The sequence below is a fragment of the Cololabis saira genome, chromosome 22 (assembly GCF_033807715.1).
Source record: "Cololabis saira isolate AMF1-May2022 chromosome 22, fColSai1.1, whole genome shotgun sequence".
In the NCBI taxonomy this organism is placed as follows: domain Eukaryota; kingdom Metazoa; phylum Chordata; class Actinopteri; order Beloniformes; family Belonidae; genus Cololabis; species Cololabis saira.
In genome coordinates this window covers 13,841,809-13,860,417 of record NC_084608.1, presented here as the reverse complement: position 1 = coordinate 13,860,417, position 18,609 = coordinate 13,841,809, and the positions used below count along the sequence as shown (strand labels likewise).

The window sequence follows — 18,609 nt, the reverse complement described above, 5'->3', positions numbered from 1 at the left end:
TTTTATACTTCATCAAGCTCAAAGCCTCTCTGACAGCACAAAACCTTTAAGGCTTCAATTAAAGCTTAGGAGCCAGCTATGTTTACCATTGATTTTACTGTTACCATGCCAACTTAGAACAGACCATTTCCATTTTTGTCACTTGAAAATATGACGTGTGTTCATTGAAATCTAACTATTGAGTGTCTGATCAGATGCTTTTAACTACATTTTCAAATTTGATGCAAAATAAAAGGTAATAGCTAAATAAAATGCGGGGCCTCAACGTCTGGGTTTAATGTCCCTAAAACACTGACAGCGAAGCAAAATGTGATGTAAGTTCACTGAGAGTTCTCAAACGTAAAGACAAATAACCTCAGGAAGACCTTGTCCTGAAGGTGCAGTGTTTACCTCAGTGTAAGAAAAAAAATAAAGAAATAATAAGGATCTTTTAAGTTTTGAACACTCAGTAAATAAGTAATAGATAAATAAAAATATGTCCTTTAAACATAGAGGACAGAGTTGAGTTTTTCTTTTTGCGGTTCATTGTTGGTGTTGTGATAAACTCAATCCCATTTGCGGAAATTACTGTGAATAATAACATTCGTAGGTTTTGTTGAGCGTGGCTGCTGAAATTGACTTACTCGGCATACCCAGATTGTATCAAATACAAATGAGATCAAAGCAGTTAGTTTGATCTAAGATGGGATTGAAAACATCTGTAGATAAGCCTCTTACGTGTTGGACTGCGTGTTTTTCTGGGTTTCTGAGGTTGATGTCAACTTGAAAACTAAGACTTGAGACAACTCTGCCACTTTGTTTGAGGTCAGAAAATGTGTAAGTCAGTGACGCCGACACTGACACCTCAGCTTGTACCTCATGATACCATGGAGACAGTTTACCAAAGTCTGGACAAACACATTTACACTGATCACTTGTAAATACCAGTGCAGCCTAATTGGTCTGTAAAACATACATGTCTAGGTGGCAAAGGTTTACAAAGCATTGATATGAATGTCATCATGCTTTTTTTCCCAGAAGAAAATTGCATTATGACAAGATTAATCAATTTAATGCTTCACAACAACTGCGATGGACTGGTGACCTGTCCAGGATGTGCCAGCTCTATCAACAGAAGACAGCTGGGATTGGCTCCGTGACACTCAGTAGGGAGAAATGGATAAAGATGGATATAGATGCATGCTTGGATAGATGGATAGATGGCAGGATGGATGCTACATAATGAGATGTTGAAGGCTAAACATCTGGTAGGATTTTTAATCCTAAAATCAATAAGAAATCATGTGTACCAACAGCACATGCCAGTCATGTATTGTATTCTGTTCAATACAATTCAGTTTAAATTTTTTACATCTGTAGGAATCAAAAGAGTGCAAAAAAGAAAAAGACAAGACTAGAGCAGGGGGCTCTGCAAATAGTCCTTCAGAAGAATGGCAACTGAAAGACACAAGACACTTTATTCTTTAAACCGATTGATTTATTGTCAGACTTTCTGTTGATCTGTTGGTTTAGACAACGCCGAAACCGCAGAGACTGAGCAGGCGAGGGAGAGAAAGATCAATGGTACCTTGACAGAGGAGTGAAATGGGTAGGGAAAGAGAGAAATATCACCATCAAAAATGACACTGTGAATTTTAGAGTGAAATGAACTAAAGGCTTACACGCAGAAATTGCCCTGATGCCGATCAATGAATACCGGCTACCAGGAGAAGAAAAAGGCTTGGTTTACTTGCTATTTTTTGCTATTCTTGTAGAATTCACCAAAAATATTTGTGTTAATACATGCCAAAATTAAAAAATTCCCTAGTATCAAATTTGATTACACAAAGGTTCGAGATCAATATTGGCAGGAAGCAGGTATGGCTGACATGTCCTTGCATAATCTCGCTCAGCCAATCAAATTCTTGGAGGTCTTGGAAGATGTGATAGCACATATCAGAAAATTATACTTTGTCTCAAAGACCGTGTAAAAGTGTTAATGCTTATATATTGGTTCTGAAACCATATACTGTAATATGCAGGTGTCTACTTTCCATACCTACACCCTTGGTAGGTATTTAGTATGATATTGTGTAAAGACACAATATCGTACTGCTGTTTGTCCACAGAAAGTGAGGATTATTTATGAAATTTTTTCCACAATCCTACCGTGAGAGACGTTTTGAACAGGTTCGAGAGTATAAAACACTGTTTTATAGTGATCTAACAGCCAGCCACATAGCAGGTGAAAAACATGGCATGGCATAACTGTTTATAAATATAAATAATGACCAAGTGGCTTCCATCACAAAACAACTTAATAACTCGCAGTCATCATTGCAGAGCAATTTTTGTGTTGTTCATTTGTAAATAAAGGTTGTTTTTTTTTATTTTTGTAAAGCATTTTTAAGCATTCTCCATATCTAAATGTAATCAAAAATCACACCTGAACAACTCAAAACATCTATAAATCCATCCATTTTTCTGTACCCTCCTCCCCCTTTTTACCCTGTTCAAGGATTTTTGTTTGTTTGCTCTTAACTAAGACAGTAATCCCACAAAAACATGGAGAAAACCCGCAGACAGAAGTGTCCCAGCCTAGAAACAGGAATGTTTTTAGTTTGGTGATAACCCTGCCAACTACCACACCAACGTGCTGCTAGCAACAGGGTTTCAGAAATTGTGTTTTGCTTCATAAAGACCAGGCTTTAGTCCCCATAGGGATTGCTAGTCCTGACAAGGTCAACATTAAAACAAACAAGGCCATAGGGATCGAAAAAGATCCCAAGGATGGAACAAAAATGAGTACATGCCTACGTACACACCAATCCACAAGAGTACAAAAGCATCATGCTCGTTTTCTCAGCATATATTACATTTCACCCGGCCAAATATATTAACCAATTGGAATACAATTTTAAATGTATTCAAATCCTAAGGCATGATCAGACAGTGTTATTCAGCAGTATCCTGGACTTATCCGCTCATCCTTATCATGCATATCCCACATGAGGCTTGCATGGCCTTGAAACACAAAATCCAGTGGCGCTCTTTAACACTTTGCAGGTATTTTAACACAATGCGTGCACTCAGCGCCACCCACCCGAGTCCTTCCTCTGAACAGTAAAACTAAGCAATAAGCTAGTTCACACATTCAAAGCCTTTGGGCAGTCAAGCTACTCTGCAAAATCTGCAGCACTTTTTGGTTATTTTCTCACCGTGCTACCACCCACAAGTTATTTAACCTCGAAAGTAGAGCTTGCACCCTCCTGCCTCTGGTGATTTCCACAAGCTGATGAAGTTTGACATACTGAAAAGTATTAACATACATCAACATTTTAGTTGTGTAAAAGATGATTTGCTTTTGACACTTTAATGTTTAACTATGATGTCAAAACTTCCCCACTTTGATTTCAGCTAAGGATTTTTTAATCGGCGTTCATGACCAGCTAAGCAACATTAAAATGTTTCCTGACCCTCACACATGCTGTGTTGAGGCCCTTCCCCAACATAGGTCCAAAATAAACATTGAAACTTTGCCTCCATTCCCTTATACCAAGCCCCAGTTCATTCGCACCGCAGGGAGCTCAGAAACATCCTCCCCTGCGGCATCACCAGGCACCATCTGCAGCATCCCTCACATGGTTGGCAGGACCCACAGTAGCTCCCCTATGAACCCTTCCAACCGTTTCTGGCAGGTCAGTTTATCCAGTTCTCCTCTTTCTGCCCTGAGGTGACAGAAAATGTGTTAGAGCTATGTGATGCCCGGCCTTGCGCAGATCTGCATAACACGCACCAGTGGCAATACTCATTTTTCAGATGAAAGACTTATATCACAGCCCCATATGTACACATAAAACCCTATGGTTTATTACACCATCTGGTAATATATACCTCAGAGCGTGCCAGGCCCTCCGGGACAGATGTGCAGAATCAGGGGCATGAGTAATTAATAATGAGTAGAGTACATTATTAGCTTCTTTTTTTTTTTTTTTTTTGCAAAAATTAAAAAGAAAAAGTTACAACTGACCAGCAGTAGCCTGCCAGCTACAATACCCCATCAGCACATTTGTTGGACTCAACTAATAGAGGCTGCTGGAACAGCTCCATCCTCACAGGCAATCCTCAAGCCTGACTCTGCACAGGCTTGTGAGGAAAAACAACCTTAAGCCCCCCCCCCAAAAAAAAAAACAGTCACCTCACAAATTATTTGAATTAAAAGAGCAAAAAGATCAAAATTGTTTAGTTTTTTTGTGAATAATACCTTGCAGGTCAGACTTAGTTTCAGTACCATAAATCCTGTCTCCTTCCAGTTAGCGGTGAGGAAGAAATCACACTGCAGCAAACACTGTCTCTGTGTTGTTTGTATATTGGCTGGCCATAGCGTAAAAATCCACTTCAAACACAATATGTGAAACAGGCTGCCCTGCATTGCTCCTGTGCCTTGTTGTCTCCTATGAAAAAGAAAAAAAAATAGGTCATTACCCCTGGCAGATAAAAGTGGCCTACTTAGTCCCATTTCATATATTCAGACCTCCTGCAACTTCATCGACACCAGTCAGTGTGAGGAGTTGACCCCAAACTGAACAAAACTCCCTGGAGCCACCTGAATTGGGCTGTTTGGGTTGTTATCTTCCATAAGAGAGAAGCAAAAAGAAATTTTACATGACTACAAAGACGTGTAGCATGGGCAAAATTAAGTGAAGCAATGCTTGAAGCAAAGGAAGCAACTAAAGGGAGCCAAGGCAAAGAAAATGACAGCTGGGACATGAGGTTAAGGCAGATAAAAGGGAATAAAGGAGACAAAGAGAAAGCATATTAGTAAGGGGGGGATTGGTGGGGGAGAAATGACTACACAGAGTTGAGGTAATGACAGGTAGTATTAAAGGTAGAGAGAATACATGAGAGGGAGAGACAGTTTGAATTTTCATGCCAGTTAGTGCTTCTTTTTCTGTCATTATCTGCCACAACAACAGGTGTTTTCTGTAGGCGTTAGAAAGATAATAATGCGACGCATGTATCCACTGATAGGGAATATTTAATTGAAGTCAGGACAAACAGACTCAATTCATTGTTTTATGTCCTGAACATAAAAAATAAAATAAAATAAAAAATGAAATAAAGCTGTCCACAGCTGTAGTTTTATACAGGCAGGTTGTAATTCAACAGAAAAAAGGGCATTAGTGCATCAGTTAAAGACGCTAACTGATGTTTTCCACCTTTTATTTCATGCAGGTAATAAACTGGGTCAGAAGAAATATTATCTGAACAGTTTCCCCTTTTATTCATTGCTGTCAATTGCGGATGGTTTGGAGTTTGGGTTTGGAATATTGACTATGTGGCTATGGTTAGATATTAGATTGTAATGTCTCAGGTTTGCATCACATTGCTTGAACAATACCTTTTCCAAAGTGACAGGTTAAGTGATGCATTTAATGTGACATATGTTGTTTTGGAGACTAACCAGCCTAGACTTTTTCCTGGTTTCTACTGCGTGTGCTACTTGGTTACATTTTCTTGATGTTGGTTTCATTTCACAGTCTTTCCTCAAAAAATTAAGCTTGTTAATTTGGTATAATTGGTAACTCTCAGAACTGGATAAAAGTATTGATTGGCTTATTTCTGCACAAAAAGAGTTTGTATTAACTTAAAATTATGGTATTCGTGGTTAAATATTCTACATATTCAGTCAATTAATCTCAAGCAATGTAAGTCTCCTGTGACAAAAAGAAGTCTGCATCTTCATCTTAATGTCTTTCTTCTTTGCCTCTGTAACATCCTTCTTTTTTAACGCAGCTATTGACTTGTGCAAATAGTCCCCAATGAAATGAGTTTGGGAATTCTAAACAGAAGAGCTGACAAAAAGACAGGTAGAGCAAATGATAGGAGAATGACAGAAAAACAATAATCAAATGCACACAAAAAAAATTTAAGACGGGATAAGACCTAAACTTGGGAAGACAGTGGCTAAGAAAGGGTGATGAAAATGGACAGATTCAGTGAGAAAGCGAGATCTGATCATTCATACGGCGGGTCTCATAAAATGAAAAAATTGCCAATGAAGAATGCGCTCAGTCTGGAATTTATTCATAGGTGTATTTATAATGCATGCTCGCAGAAAGAATGACTTCCTTTGGCACGTGTGTGTGTGTGTGTGTGTGTGTGTGTGTGTGTGTGTGTGTGTGTGTGTGTGTGTGTGTGTGTGTGTGTGTGTGTGTGTGTGTGTGTGTGTGTGTGTGCGTGCGCAGCCTGTATTTGTCTGTGCCAAATTGTATGTTGGATGGGTACATGTGCAGTAAGGCAGCGAGACAAAACAGGTGCTGATTGATGAGAGAGCTTTGTTTTCACGAGCCTCCCAAGTGATTTCACCTTGAGAGAGATTTGGTTTCTCACTTTACACTGCTTCTTCTGCTGTCTGATGAAGCATGCGCCATCAGTCTACGGCTTGTGTGTGTGCACCTGTGATCTTTGTTTACCTGCGTTCCTTCCTGCATTCTTAGAGTTTACGTGTATTAGTGTAGCAGAGAATGAAGTGAGTTAAATACTTCAATACTTGGTTTCTTTAAAGTGGTTGTTAACGGTTAATTACCCCAGCCACAACCTCAGAACAGATGCAGATTAGACACGGTGGTGCAAAGTAAGTGTGGGCGAGGTGTTTTTGAAGACTAAAGTTGTTAGGACAAGAGGTGTTTTTTTGAGAGGAAATTAGTTTGAAAAAGATTGTTCAAGGTACTGTTGAATAGTCCCGCTTTAACAGCATTTTGTGGCTCATTTGAACGCTGTGGAATCTCAGCTGGAAACTGACGAGATGTCAGTACCAGATGACGCTCCTCAGGGAAAGGCTGACAGAGTTTAGATAGCTGCTTGCAGATCCTGCACTCCCTCTTTATGCATACATAAGTGACTTGAATTTGACCGAGCTCGGCTCGGTAAATAGGTGCAGCTCTGAGCGGTGGAGTCACATGCAGTTTACTGTCAAACTGCAGACACTGCGTGCAGCAGACACATTCTGGACCCTCTGTGGTGACTGCGCATGTTGGAAGACCTCAGAGACCTCTGCAATGTTCAATACATCTAATAACCAGAGCCTGCAAAGAGAGTCGAATGGCATCCTTAATAAGATACAGACTTTTTAATTTCATGTTAAATAGTTCATGCAACGGAGAAGACAACTGGTGATAAATCGTGATGTTTTTTCTTGAGGAGAGAGTTGAAGAGGCATTACTTCTGCTGAGGTGTTTAATTCATGATGAACCTATTGGCTGTGATGACTGTTAGATTTGTCTAAGCCCATTGAGGTATGGGGGACTATTTTATTGGTAATACTCAGCTGGATTAAAAAAAAAACATGAAAGCTGAAAGTCGTTGCTGTAACAATGATCAAAGTTTGTGAGTCTGAACTACAAGTGGAAGGTAAACTGTGTTGTGTTGGCAACCTGCATCTATGCATTTTAATTCTTCAGTCCAGTGACTATAGTTGCTTAGTCTTGTACTTCTACACTCTGTGAAAAAAAAAAATCTATTAATTTAAATGCATTGCATGCAAAGCAGAAGTCAGTTTTACTGATTACTATGGCAAGACAGGCTCGAGTGTTGGCAACTATGGTGTCGAAGCAGTTTTGCGCCAGCATCATTAGTTTTTCTAAGTCATATCTTCCCAAAGATGACATAATTACAAATAATAAGCATATTTACCTTAGACTGTATAAGCAGAACTGGACAAATGGCCTGTGAGGGTGTCGTTTGTTAAAACATTTAGATACCCCAACAAAACATATTCTCTTTATAATAAGAAAGACTATAATCTGTTAGCTGTTTATTTCAAAGCTCAAAAGCTCTACTCAGATGTCAGGGTGGCAAAGGTGATGTCAGCTAAACACTGACTATGCAGACTGTCAATCAAAGGACCATGCCCCTTATACATACATTTCCTCCTAGAGTATTTACAGGATTTTGGAACTACTCCAGAGGGACCACAGTTTAAAATTAGATGGGTGAAAATGAAAATAATAATGAGTTCAAATGAAATCAGAAATGTGCCCAAGGCCAGCAGAGCATCTATTAAATGTTTGAACTCTGGTACAATGGAAGGAGGAGCGACCTGAAGAAAATGAGTGCCAGCGGGGTCTGGCTGAGATGTAGACGGAGGGCTGCACGTCAGGAGTTTTGATGCTTCGCTGTCAGTGAGAGAGGGTGAATGATGGAAATGGTGCTCCATCGACATGGGGTAACAAAGGCCGTGTTGTAGGCATGTTTGGAAGCTGGCCTGGGAGGGTGATATGCATTCAACTAAAGAAGAGCGATTAGAGATGAATCAGAGAATTCACGACAGGTTTTTATAGAAACTGATAAAAAATGTGGTTCGTTTAAGGCAATTTAATCTCACCTTTATAGAGCAAGATATCAGGTTGAGAAATATTTTATGGTTCATCCACCCTGCTTTAAGCAAGACAGCACCTAGTAGATCTCCCTCTGTAGGAGGATCAATGAAGCAGCTAATTGTCTGAGTGTTAACGCTCCATTAAACTCAATTAGGATTTCACATAAAAAGAGAAGCGTTTTTGTGTGCGATTGTTAACTGATGTTAATACAGATTTGTTTATGGGTTTCTTCATATTTTACCATTTGACATAATCCAGCATGTGCAGGAATATTAAATGGATAATGATTTTACAATAGAATCAATAGGGGCAGCAATAACCAGTCATTCTCCCTGGGATGTGTGAGAATTCATGTGAAGTTTAACATCAGGATCAGAATCAGCTTTATTGGCCAGGTTTGCAAACAAGGAGTTTGGAGGCTGTGGTTGTTTTTTGAGCGCAGGGGACAACTTCTGAATATGGATTAAAACAATATGTACACAAATCTACACTATTATGTTTAAGAACAATGTAAATCCTTGTGCAACAAAAAATGGATTCAAAAAGTGTATACAACAGTAACTAATTAATTACAGTGCATACCAAAGTTGCATTGTGTGTGTGTACATGTGCATGGTCTGGATCTACCCACTGCTCTGTCTGCAGGAGTTCAGCAGAGTGACCGGTGTCTACTTGTTTTTGTGCACAGTGCTCTGTATAATTTAACAGAGGGGATGAGGTCAAATAGTTTGTGTTTGCAATGATGTTGCCTCCTCTGTCCTTTTAAAAAAAATGTTTTGTAATAAACTCAGAGGTACCAGCAACAACAGGGAAGAAGCCTATAGAGTCAGTTTCCTCATCAGTGTATGAATCTCTTTTTATGTATTTATTTTTTTAATATTTGTTTTCTGTTCTTGACCCTGCTGGATGGAAGGTAGGTCATTTCAGTTGACTGTTTGATGCAACAACAATAATAATATTAATAATGATGATGATGATGATGATGATGATGATAATAATCTTAAATATTACATAAATATACAACTTAAATACAGTGGTGGACAGTAACGGAGTAAATTTACTTGAGTACTGTACTTAAGTACATATCCAGAGGATTTGTACTTTACTTATTAGATTTCTTTGGTACTAATTACTCTTACTTGAATACATTTCCAAGACAAATATTTTTACTTTTACTCGAGTAAATTTCTAGGAAGGCTGAAAAGTACGCGTTACTTTCAGGTCTGCTCTTTTTTCTTCTTCCCTAAAATCCTATTGGACACAAGCTGTTTTTCCTTCCTGTAAAGTTAAGTGACTTCAACATTGAGTTATTGAAAGCAGAGCTGTAGTTTTTTGTAAAGCAGTGGTCTTTGAGGGGGATCCAGACTTAGTTGGATGGTGCAGGTTCATTTGGTTTCAGCTCATGATTGTTAATAAACTCTGCATCATCAGCTGTCCTCTTATGATCCCATTCATTTGATTTGTTTTTGGTGTTTCTGCAGGTTTTATATAACATTGTGGCTCTAAAAGCAGCACATCAGTGCAGTTGGTTTCAAAGAGTTAATTCTCAGAAACAAGAGTTAAAAGATCCTTAAATTAATTTAGAAAAAATATACTAATTTACTGATGTGGAAAATAAGAAATTTACTCTTACTCTTAATTTAAATTTAAAATAATTTACTTTTGGATACTTAAGTACCTTTAAAAGCAAGTACTTTTCTACTCTTACTCGAGTAATATTTTGAGTAAAATTTTGACCAGTAGTAATTGTACTCTTACTCAAGTACTGGGGTCGAGTACTCTGTCCACCTCTGCTTAAATATTAACAAAAACCTGGAACTGCTATAGTTTTAGTCCAAGCATCACGGTGTAACCAGGTCTGGCCTGTCGGTGTCGCTATAGCAACCAGAAGCCGCAGTTTCCTCCGCTGCTTCCTTCTCTCTGAACTCTGCCTGCACTCGTTGAGTCTCTCCGGAGAGCAGCGCACAGTAAGTGCTCACTCAAATATTACAAGTCGTTTCTAAGAGTCTTATACCTTTATATTTAACTTAAAACGTGCAATTACTACGCGTGTTGTGTTTAGGGATGTATTTAGGTCAGAAGCCGTGTTTCTCTTCTCCTCACTGCGTTTGCATTGATGAGAGAGAGGAGTGATGGAAATAGAAAGCGAAACCATAACCGCTAGTTAAGCACAGTGAAGTCTGAATATCTGAAAAAAAGACCTTATGAAGGACATTAAATTGATCTGAACACGTGGCTTGATAAATTATAGACGTGTCATACAAAACTGCTGAACATTTTCGTTTTGCAGAAACGGACGTGTTCAGCTGAAACACATGGAGTTTCTCAGTGAATCACGTCCTTTCAGTGATAAACTGTTTCATGTTGAAAACTATAAATGTGTGAATGTCAATGTCAGGAAATCATACATAACTACATAACTCATCGATTGCTTTCACCTTTCCTGGCGTGGTGAATTTATTTATTTTTGTGAGTTAAACGATTTTTTAACTATTTGACTCGAACATGAATTGAATTGCATATTTTTGAATGCCATGGACACATGGAAAACAAATTATTATCCAGCAATTCACTTTAATACAAAATAACAAAATGAACTGAATAAAATAAGTATCTTTCTTAAACAGAAACCTGTCCTGCTTAACTTAAAATTTTATAAATGTATATAAAACAATAGAAAGAAAGCAGAACATCCACTTTGTAATAGTGCACATTTTTGTGCAATAAATACTTTTCTGTAGAAAACATATTTGTGCCTCAAAGGCCATGACTAGGCTACAGTTGTAGTAAAACAGAAAAAATAACTTATGAACTCAACAGCTCAATGCCATTTTCCATTGGCATTTTATGACTATTTTTTTTACTCTCAGTAATACGGGACAAAGTGCTTTAGTACTTTAGTTTATAAATAGGGGACGATTCAGTTTTTCAAGGGACAGATGGCAACCCTATACATAACTATCATGCATAACTACTACTATCATAGTAGTAGTATCATATAATATATATATGTGAAATATGCATGATAAATATAAAAGAGGAAGGGCTGCTGGTCCTCATCAAAAGGTGAGGAGGGGATTTATCATTTGGTCAGGGTACTTTCCTCCCAGGGGAGAGGCCTCTTGGACATTTCCCACTGGGAGGAGGCCTCAGGACAGACCCAGGACCCCTGGAGAGATTATATCTCCCTACTGGTTTGGGAATATTTCCGTATCGCCCCTGGAAGGTGGAGGGTTGAGGAGAGAGGGGTCTGGGGACCTCTGCTCAGACTGTTTTCTCTATGTGGCAGCCTCAGGTAAATGGCAGGATATTGACTGATGCATAATTATAGAAAGGTCAGAGCTGATTTATTTTTTAATTTTTAATTTTTAGTTGTCTTGAGACCGTTAGAGGAGGTGCAGGAAGCATAGTCAAAGTCAGATGTTCTGATTTATTTTAGGATTTTATGAGAAGCTTTTAAGCCTGTAATCATTGTTACGTCCATCACATCATAACTTTATTTAAATCCTAAAAAAAAGTGTTTTTGTTTTTTTTTTCCATGTGACTGAACATGTGGTGTGATTCAAGGGTGTCTCATGATAGAGGTGAAGGAGCTATTTTGGTAACCAATATATTTATTTTATTTTATGCTTTCATTGATTACAAAAAAGTTCACATTTGTTGCTGTTCATACACCCATTGCAGGTAGTATACCCTCAAGTTTTAATGACATAAATCTAATTACAGTTCAAATGATCAAAAAAGTCATTGCTTTTAAAGATGTTTCAGGTTAACATAACAGGCCATTTCCATCCCCTAGACTCCACTGGTCCTTTACCACGACCCCCTTTCAAGTTGAAGGATATGCTGGTTTAAATGTTAACCAGTCCTTATAGCTTGATGAGAAAGGTACGCCTGTTAGTAGGTGAGAGAAGAGAGATAAGTTATCGATAATCAATGGGCCGTATAACCTGTCCAAAGCTTGGCTGAGGTTGACTGCTGATCATTAACTGAATACTGATGTCTTTGCTTTGGAAATCATTATTTGCTCTAGTTTAGGAAGAACATGTAGAATATATTAAGCACAGCTATGCGACTTATTGGCGGTGGAAACCTGATTTTGTGAGAATGTAGATAGTGAAAGTTGTTAAGTATGTTTTATTTATCAGCATAAATCAGCACTCGGGGTGTTCTGTTCAATAAGATGGGTTTGTGGATGATGTTACAAAATCGTTAAAACTTTGTGCAGACTGTAGGTGGAAGTTATCCACTGGAGGAGTAAGTGAATGCTTGGTGCTCTTCACAATGAAACTTGTTTGGCTCTGCTTGATTCTGCTTTTTAGGGTTTCAGCTAAAGATGAGCTTTTGCTGCATTTTCTTTTACTCTGAATTTGAAGTGGACTTAACTAAGACTTTATTTTTGAAAAGCTTAAAATGAAAGATTCTTCAACATATTTATTCAATATATGCATGTGTTACTGTCAGAGTAGCATAGTTGTGTTTTTGTAGTCAAACATCCTTTCTGTTATTCTTTCCAACTGTCCTGTGAATGGTTTTTAATACAGATTGTACAGTATACCTTTTATTCCCTCTTTTTGAGTGTCACATACTTTCATGAGGTATTTGCAGTTGATTGTGAGTAAAAGATTCATGGAGTCAAAGCATTTATAAAGCTTTAAAACTATATATCAGCTCATCTTTATCTAATAGTGGCTGTGAATATGCAGTGGAAATAACTTTCAAAATCCTATCTGATATTTCAGTAAATGTTTTCTAGAGCCTCAAATCTCCTGGCGTGCCCAAAATTACACGGTGCTTTTTAAAAAAAGTGTTATCTCATAAGATGTTTTGTCTGTAATTTTGTTCCTTTTTGAACACAGAAGTCTAAATATTCTTCCTTTTTTGACTGAAAATGTGCACGCCATCGTAAAGTCTATAAAGCAGGTAATTAATAAAGAATAATCAGCAGATTTATCAGTAATGAGCAGTGGCCTCTATTGAATGCTAAGGTACCAGTCTCAATGTTGTCATCCTCTAATAGTGTTTACATTCACTTAACAGAAAATAGAGCAAAGCAAGTGATGAACTGTGAATAGAGAGAGGCTGAAAAATGAAATAGTTTCCTTTTTAATGAGTTTACAATAAAAGGACAAAATACAATACAAGTGAAATGAGAAAAAACAGAGAGGTTACTATTTTTACCTTGTTCTCCCCCAGTTGATCTGATCGGATTGATTGAAGACGTGCTGCGTGGTCATGGATGGAGAGTTCACACCTTTGGACTGCCTGCTGCCCTCAGGTACTGCCTTTCAAACAACACTCATGCTCACAGTCAGACTAAAACACTGTCTGCACATTAATTGTCATATTATTTTCCAGGTTCTTAACTAAATGCTCTAACAACATGCTCAGGGTTATTCGCATGTGGCTCATTTGTGTATGCTGACTTTTCTGCGCGTGATCAAAATGCACACTTCCTCATGTCGCTGTTCTCCCCGTCTTCCTCTCTCTACTTCAAACACTCAGAAAACTTGATTTCCAAAACAAATCACAAGGACTTTTGACACAAGTGTATATGTATGAAATGTGTCTTTTTGATGTGTTTGATTTGAGGATGTGGTTTGGTTATTAAAACCTTATTAATATTAATAGTCAAGCTCGCTCCTGTGAGTGGAATCCTGGTTGTTTGAATGCACTTTTTGCCACTGTGACATTTACAAGCAAGGTGTTTTTGCAGAATAATTTGTTTCCTTTATTTATTATTCTTCCATGATGCATTTCTTTTTACAACATAAAATATAAGCATAGCTATCTATAAATGTAGAAGTTGCAGCATTTAAAATGGTACTTTTTTTTGACAGAGTAGTCCTCACCCCGTGTAGAAGGAGGCATTATGGGAATATTATCTCTGGATTGTATGATGATGGGTTTGGATATTGTTTTTTTTTTTTCTTTTTTAAATGAGTCAGTTGCGTGTGATGATACTTTGCCTGGGTGTAATTGCTTATGTAGATGAGAGAAGTGTCCCAGAATCCATTTAACATTAATGAGTGGCAGTAATGGTGCAGAAGAAAGTTCACAATTGCGAGCATGAATTATTACTGTTATGTAAATGCCTACTTTTTAGGATGTTTCCATGCAAGAATGTAGTTCTTTTGACTTCAGTTTTGTGGTTGATTGCTGAACATAGAAAAATGTGTCTGTGGGCCCGATGGCTCAGCTGTGATGTCATCAAGTACGTTGCTGTTTTGACCAAACTCATACCAAAGTTCTCCCAAATCAAACTTTCCAAATATGAACTGCCGTGTTTTAAAGTCCCAACTTGGTTCTAAGAAACAGCCACCATCTCTACTGACTTTTGTTTTGTTTCTTTGTTTTTCTTTTCATTTTGAATTACCACAAAGCATTGCTTCATCCACTGGCGTTGACTTTTTCTCTAACATGTAAAAGTCAAACAAAACTATCTTATACTTCTTTCAGACACAGAGGGGAAGCTGGCAATGTAGGAAAAAGGTGTTCTGTGTGAGCGTCTCCAAAGCATTGGACCGGGACCTAAATGTTAATCTTTTAATGTGTTTTGAGTCTGAAATAAAACAGATTTAGAGAATGTTGTGACTGGATGGTGTAATGTATCCTCATCCAGGAGCGAAATCCTTTGAAAGAAGAAGGTTGCAGGAATCAGGAATGAAAGTATGATGGAGGAACTGCTGCTTGCCTGGGTCAAGGACGATATTTCTTTGTAGACTGGTGACGCTATACAGAGTGCAGTCATCTCTGATTAAACCATTGAAACACTGCAAAAAATGCATTTACATAAGAACATTTTAAAATGATTGAGTCACAATCACATTTTTTCATGTGCAGTTCAATATGGGATAACAACCAGCTGACAAGTACCTGGCTCTCGTCAGGAGTTTGATTATGCAATCAGGAATTCAAGAGAGGTGACAGGAGCAGCGAGCTGGCCTCCTCTGTGAATGAAGAAGGGACTAAAGGTACTGGAATATTCTGTTTAGTACAGATTAATATTAATGGTAACTACTGTAATTTTAGTGGTATTTAAAGGTCTGCGAAAGTCAATTTTTCTCTCCTGATGTTTTGTGAATCAATAAATAAAGGCAAGGCAAGTTGTTTTTGTCTAGCACATTTCAGCAACAAGGCAGTTCAAAGTGCTTTACATAATAAAAATATGAAAAGTAAAGAGATGAAAAAGAAAGATTTAGTTACAGTGCAAAGGCATAATAAAGAAAAGTTAGACTTATAGAGTTATAGTGTAGTACCCAAATTGACATTGTTTAAATTTAAATTCAGACTGAGGGTTGCAGTGTTCCTCTAGTTTTCTGGAAGTTTGTTTCAGATCTGTGGAGCAAAAAAAGCTGAATGCTGCTTCTCCATGTTTCGTCCTCATTCTGGGGACACAGAGCAGAACTGAACCTGGAGACCTGAGAGGTCTGGATGGTTGCTATGACAGCAACACGTCTCCGATGTATTTTGGTCGTAAACCATTCAGTGATTTATAAATTAACAGACATTTATGGTCATAAAGTCCATTCTCTGACATACAGGGAGCCAGTGTAAGGACCTCAGAACCGGAGTGATATGGTCCACTTTACTAGATGAAGTGAGAAGCATTCTGGATTAACTGTGGCTGTCTGATTGATTGACACTCTTGCAGTTATCAAGGTCTGAGTCCATGGCTACACCCAGATTTCGGGCCTCATCAGTGGTTTGTAGCAGTAATAACTGAAGCTGTGTGCTGACTCTTTATCCCTCTTCTTTTGGTCTAAAAACAACTACTTTAATTTTGTTTTTGTGTAGCTCGAGAAAATTATGGCACATCCACTCATTGATTAGTTCTATGCATCTACTCCACACTTGTATGGGCTCAATGTCACCTGGTGAAAAATTGGAACCATGTAGATGTTAAAGGGGACCTATTATGGCGTCTAATACCTATTTTAAACAGGCCTTGAATGTCTTTAAAAACAATCTTTTGATTGTTTTTGCTAAATAAATGAGAAATTCAGCCTCTGAGCTATGTCTTTATCTTCCCATTCTCTAACCTCATTATCTATGCAGGATTATGAGTGGTCAGGGCTATGATAATGAGGCTCTGTGCTGATTGGCTGCTGAATGACGCCATACACCGCTACGGAATGGCGGAAGCTCCGGCCGGCGGAGTTAAGTGTGGGCGTGGTTTCATGCATCGGATCATCTGGGCGGCTGTACAGACACTGCAGAATTTGGTTGCTTTCCTCCTTCTCTGAGTTGGCAGGCTGAGGGGAGACCACTTTATATACCGTATGTTAAAGCAAGAAAAAATGTGTTTTTCATAATAGGTCCCCTTTAAATAGGAGGGGGCCTTGGATAGAACCTTGGAGAACCAATCATGTCATCTATTGACACAAAATAGTCCCCGTCCTTTGACTAAGACTCAAACAAGTCAATTACTGTGCCAGAAACCCGACCCAATTCTCCAATCGCTCTAGCAATATACTACGGTCAACAGTGTCAAATGCTGGCTACACGTACAATAACACCACCACTGTGGTTCTTCCACAGTCTGCTTTTATGTGGATGTCATTGAACACCTTGACAAGGTCAGTGTCAGTGCTGTGCTGAGCACCAACACCGGACTGGAAGACCTCAAAGCGGTTGCTCAGAGTTAAGAAGGTAAACCACTTTTTCAGTAGCCTTGATGAACGGATTTGAGATGGGTTTGTAATTTTGCATTAGCACCTTTCCCGATGGTTGTTTTTCAACAGTGGTTTGATGACTGCGGTCTTCAAGTTCTGGGGGAAAACACTTGACAAAAGGGATGAGTTTAGTTTTAAATAAAGAGGATTTGTGTCTGTAAGCAGCTTTATATTTCAGGTTTTTCCCCATATGTTTGACACTGACCTCGAATTGCAGCAAACGCATAGAGTGCTGCATGCATGAGAAGCACCAAAGCTGAATTATTTTAGTGTTATTATGAAACATTCAATGAGTTGAAGAAATAAACGCTCCCAAATGCCAGCACTGTGTGCCCTGCAGACCTGAGGAGGCATCTGAGCTCCCTGGTGGTTTGTGAGTGCAGAGAAAGCAAGGCTGATGCCGCATAAAGCTGAGCAGAGGCTTTACCCAGACCTGGAAAGGTCAAGGAGATCGTACTGGAATTTGGCCTCCGGAGCAGACAGAGGCCATATGAAGCCATCTGTTTTAGTACAAGCATGTTTATTGCATGGACTTTCAGTTCTGTCCATTTCTGTTCATTTCACAGGGAGGAACAGTTTATCACTTGGATATTTGTGCCTGCCAAACAAGGTTATTTGGATTTGTTATTTGTAAAATAAATACAACAAGCCACAGTGATAATCATAAATTAAAGACTCACTTCACTGTCATCAGATGAAATGATGGTGCAGTGTTCTTGTACCAGCCAGGAGAATGGTTGACCCGGGATAAGACATAAATAAAGAGATTTTAGGATTGAAAACCATGTTATATGCCCATGCTCAGCACCGTCTGAGCCTGTCTGATCCTTTATGGATTCTTTGAAGCACCAATAACTGGTTTTCATCCAAGTAAGTATACTGTCTGACAAGAAGAATCTTAGGTCAGAGTCATATAAAGATGCACTTTTTACTATATCTCATTGGTAACGTTGTAAAACTGCAATTTCTGTGGTTTCCAGAGTTTGGCACTTAAATCTTACTGGAAATTTTATTTGTGAGACAAAAACAAATTCTGTTAATAGCCGTCCATCAATCTTGCCCTTTTTCTATTTTTTTTATTATTCGTGCCTGGTTTCAATTCACAGTAATCATTTTGATCAACTACAAAGGTTGCTGTACATGTGCCTCAAACTTGTGGACATGCATCTAGAAACGTTACGCTTGTTTGTGCAGAAACAAATGCAGAATTTCTATTGATTTTCTGTTTGTATTCAGCAGTAAATTTGGTAGCATGCAGGGGAACATCATACAGGACACACCCACTTCTGCAAGGAATCTATCAGCAATTTTGAAGCATCTGTTGAATGAACCGAATTACACGTTTACTTGAACACATTTGCTCAGTAGATGTAGTCTGAAGATCCCACAGGAAAGCAGATAATTCCCTAAACAAACGTTATCACACATCCTCACATGTTAGTCACTTGCCATCAAAGATAAAGACAATTTTGCAGTTCCCCATATTTAAAAAAAATGTCCTCCCGAGACTCTTTTTGAAACCCATTTCAAAAATTTGCCGTATGTTCCTTCACTTCCTCTGTTTAATTTCTTGC

The 18,609-nt window shown here is 38.4% G+C and overlaps 1 protein-coding gene across 2 annotated transcripts in view; it reads left to right on the top strand.

Annotated features, from left to right (window-relative positions):
• The window catches only part of tpk1 (thiamin pyrophosphokinase 1), a 363,180-nt gene that overhangs the window by 257,208 nt on the left and 87,363 nt on the right, over window positions 1-18,609 (top strand). Inside the window, exons 1-2 of one of the 2 annotated variants that reach the window (XM_061713900.1) lie at window positions 10,267-10,327; window positions 13,557-13,638. In XM_061713900.1, coding sequence (XP_061569884.1) covers window positions 13,596-13,638 — 43 coding nt within the window. In that variant the 5' untranslated portion in view covers window positions 10,267-10,327; window positions 13,557-13,595. Of the gene's footprint in view, window positions 1-10,266; window positions 10,328-13,556; window positions 13,639-18,609 lie in introns of those variants that run through there. The other variant, XM_061713901.1, reaches the window with a different exon arrangement.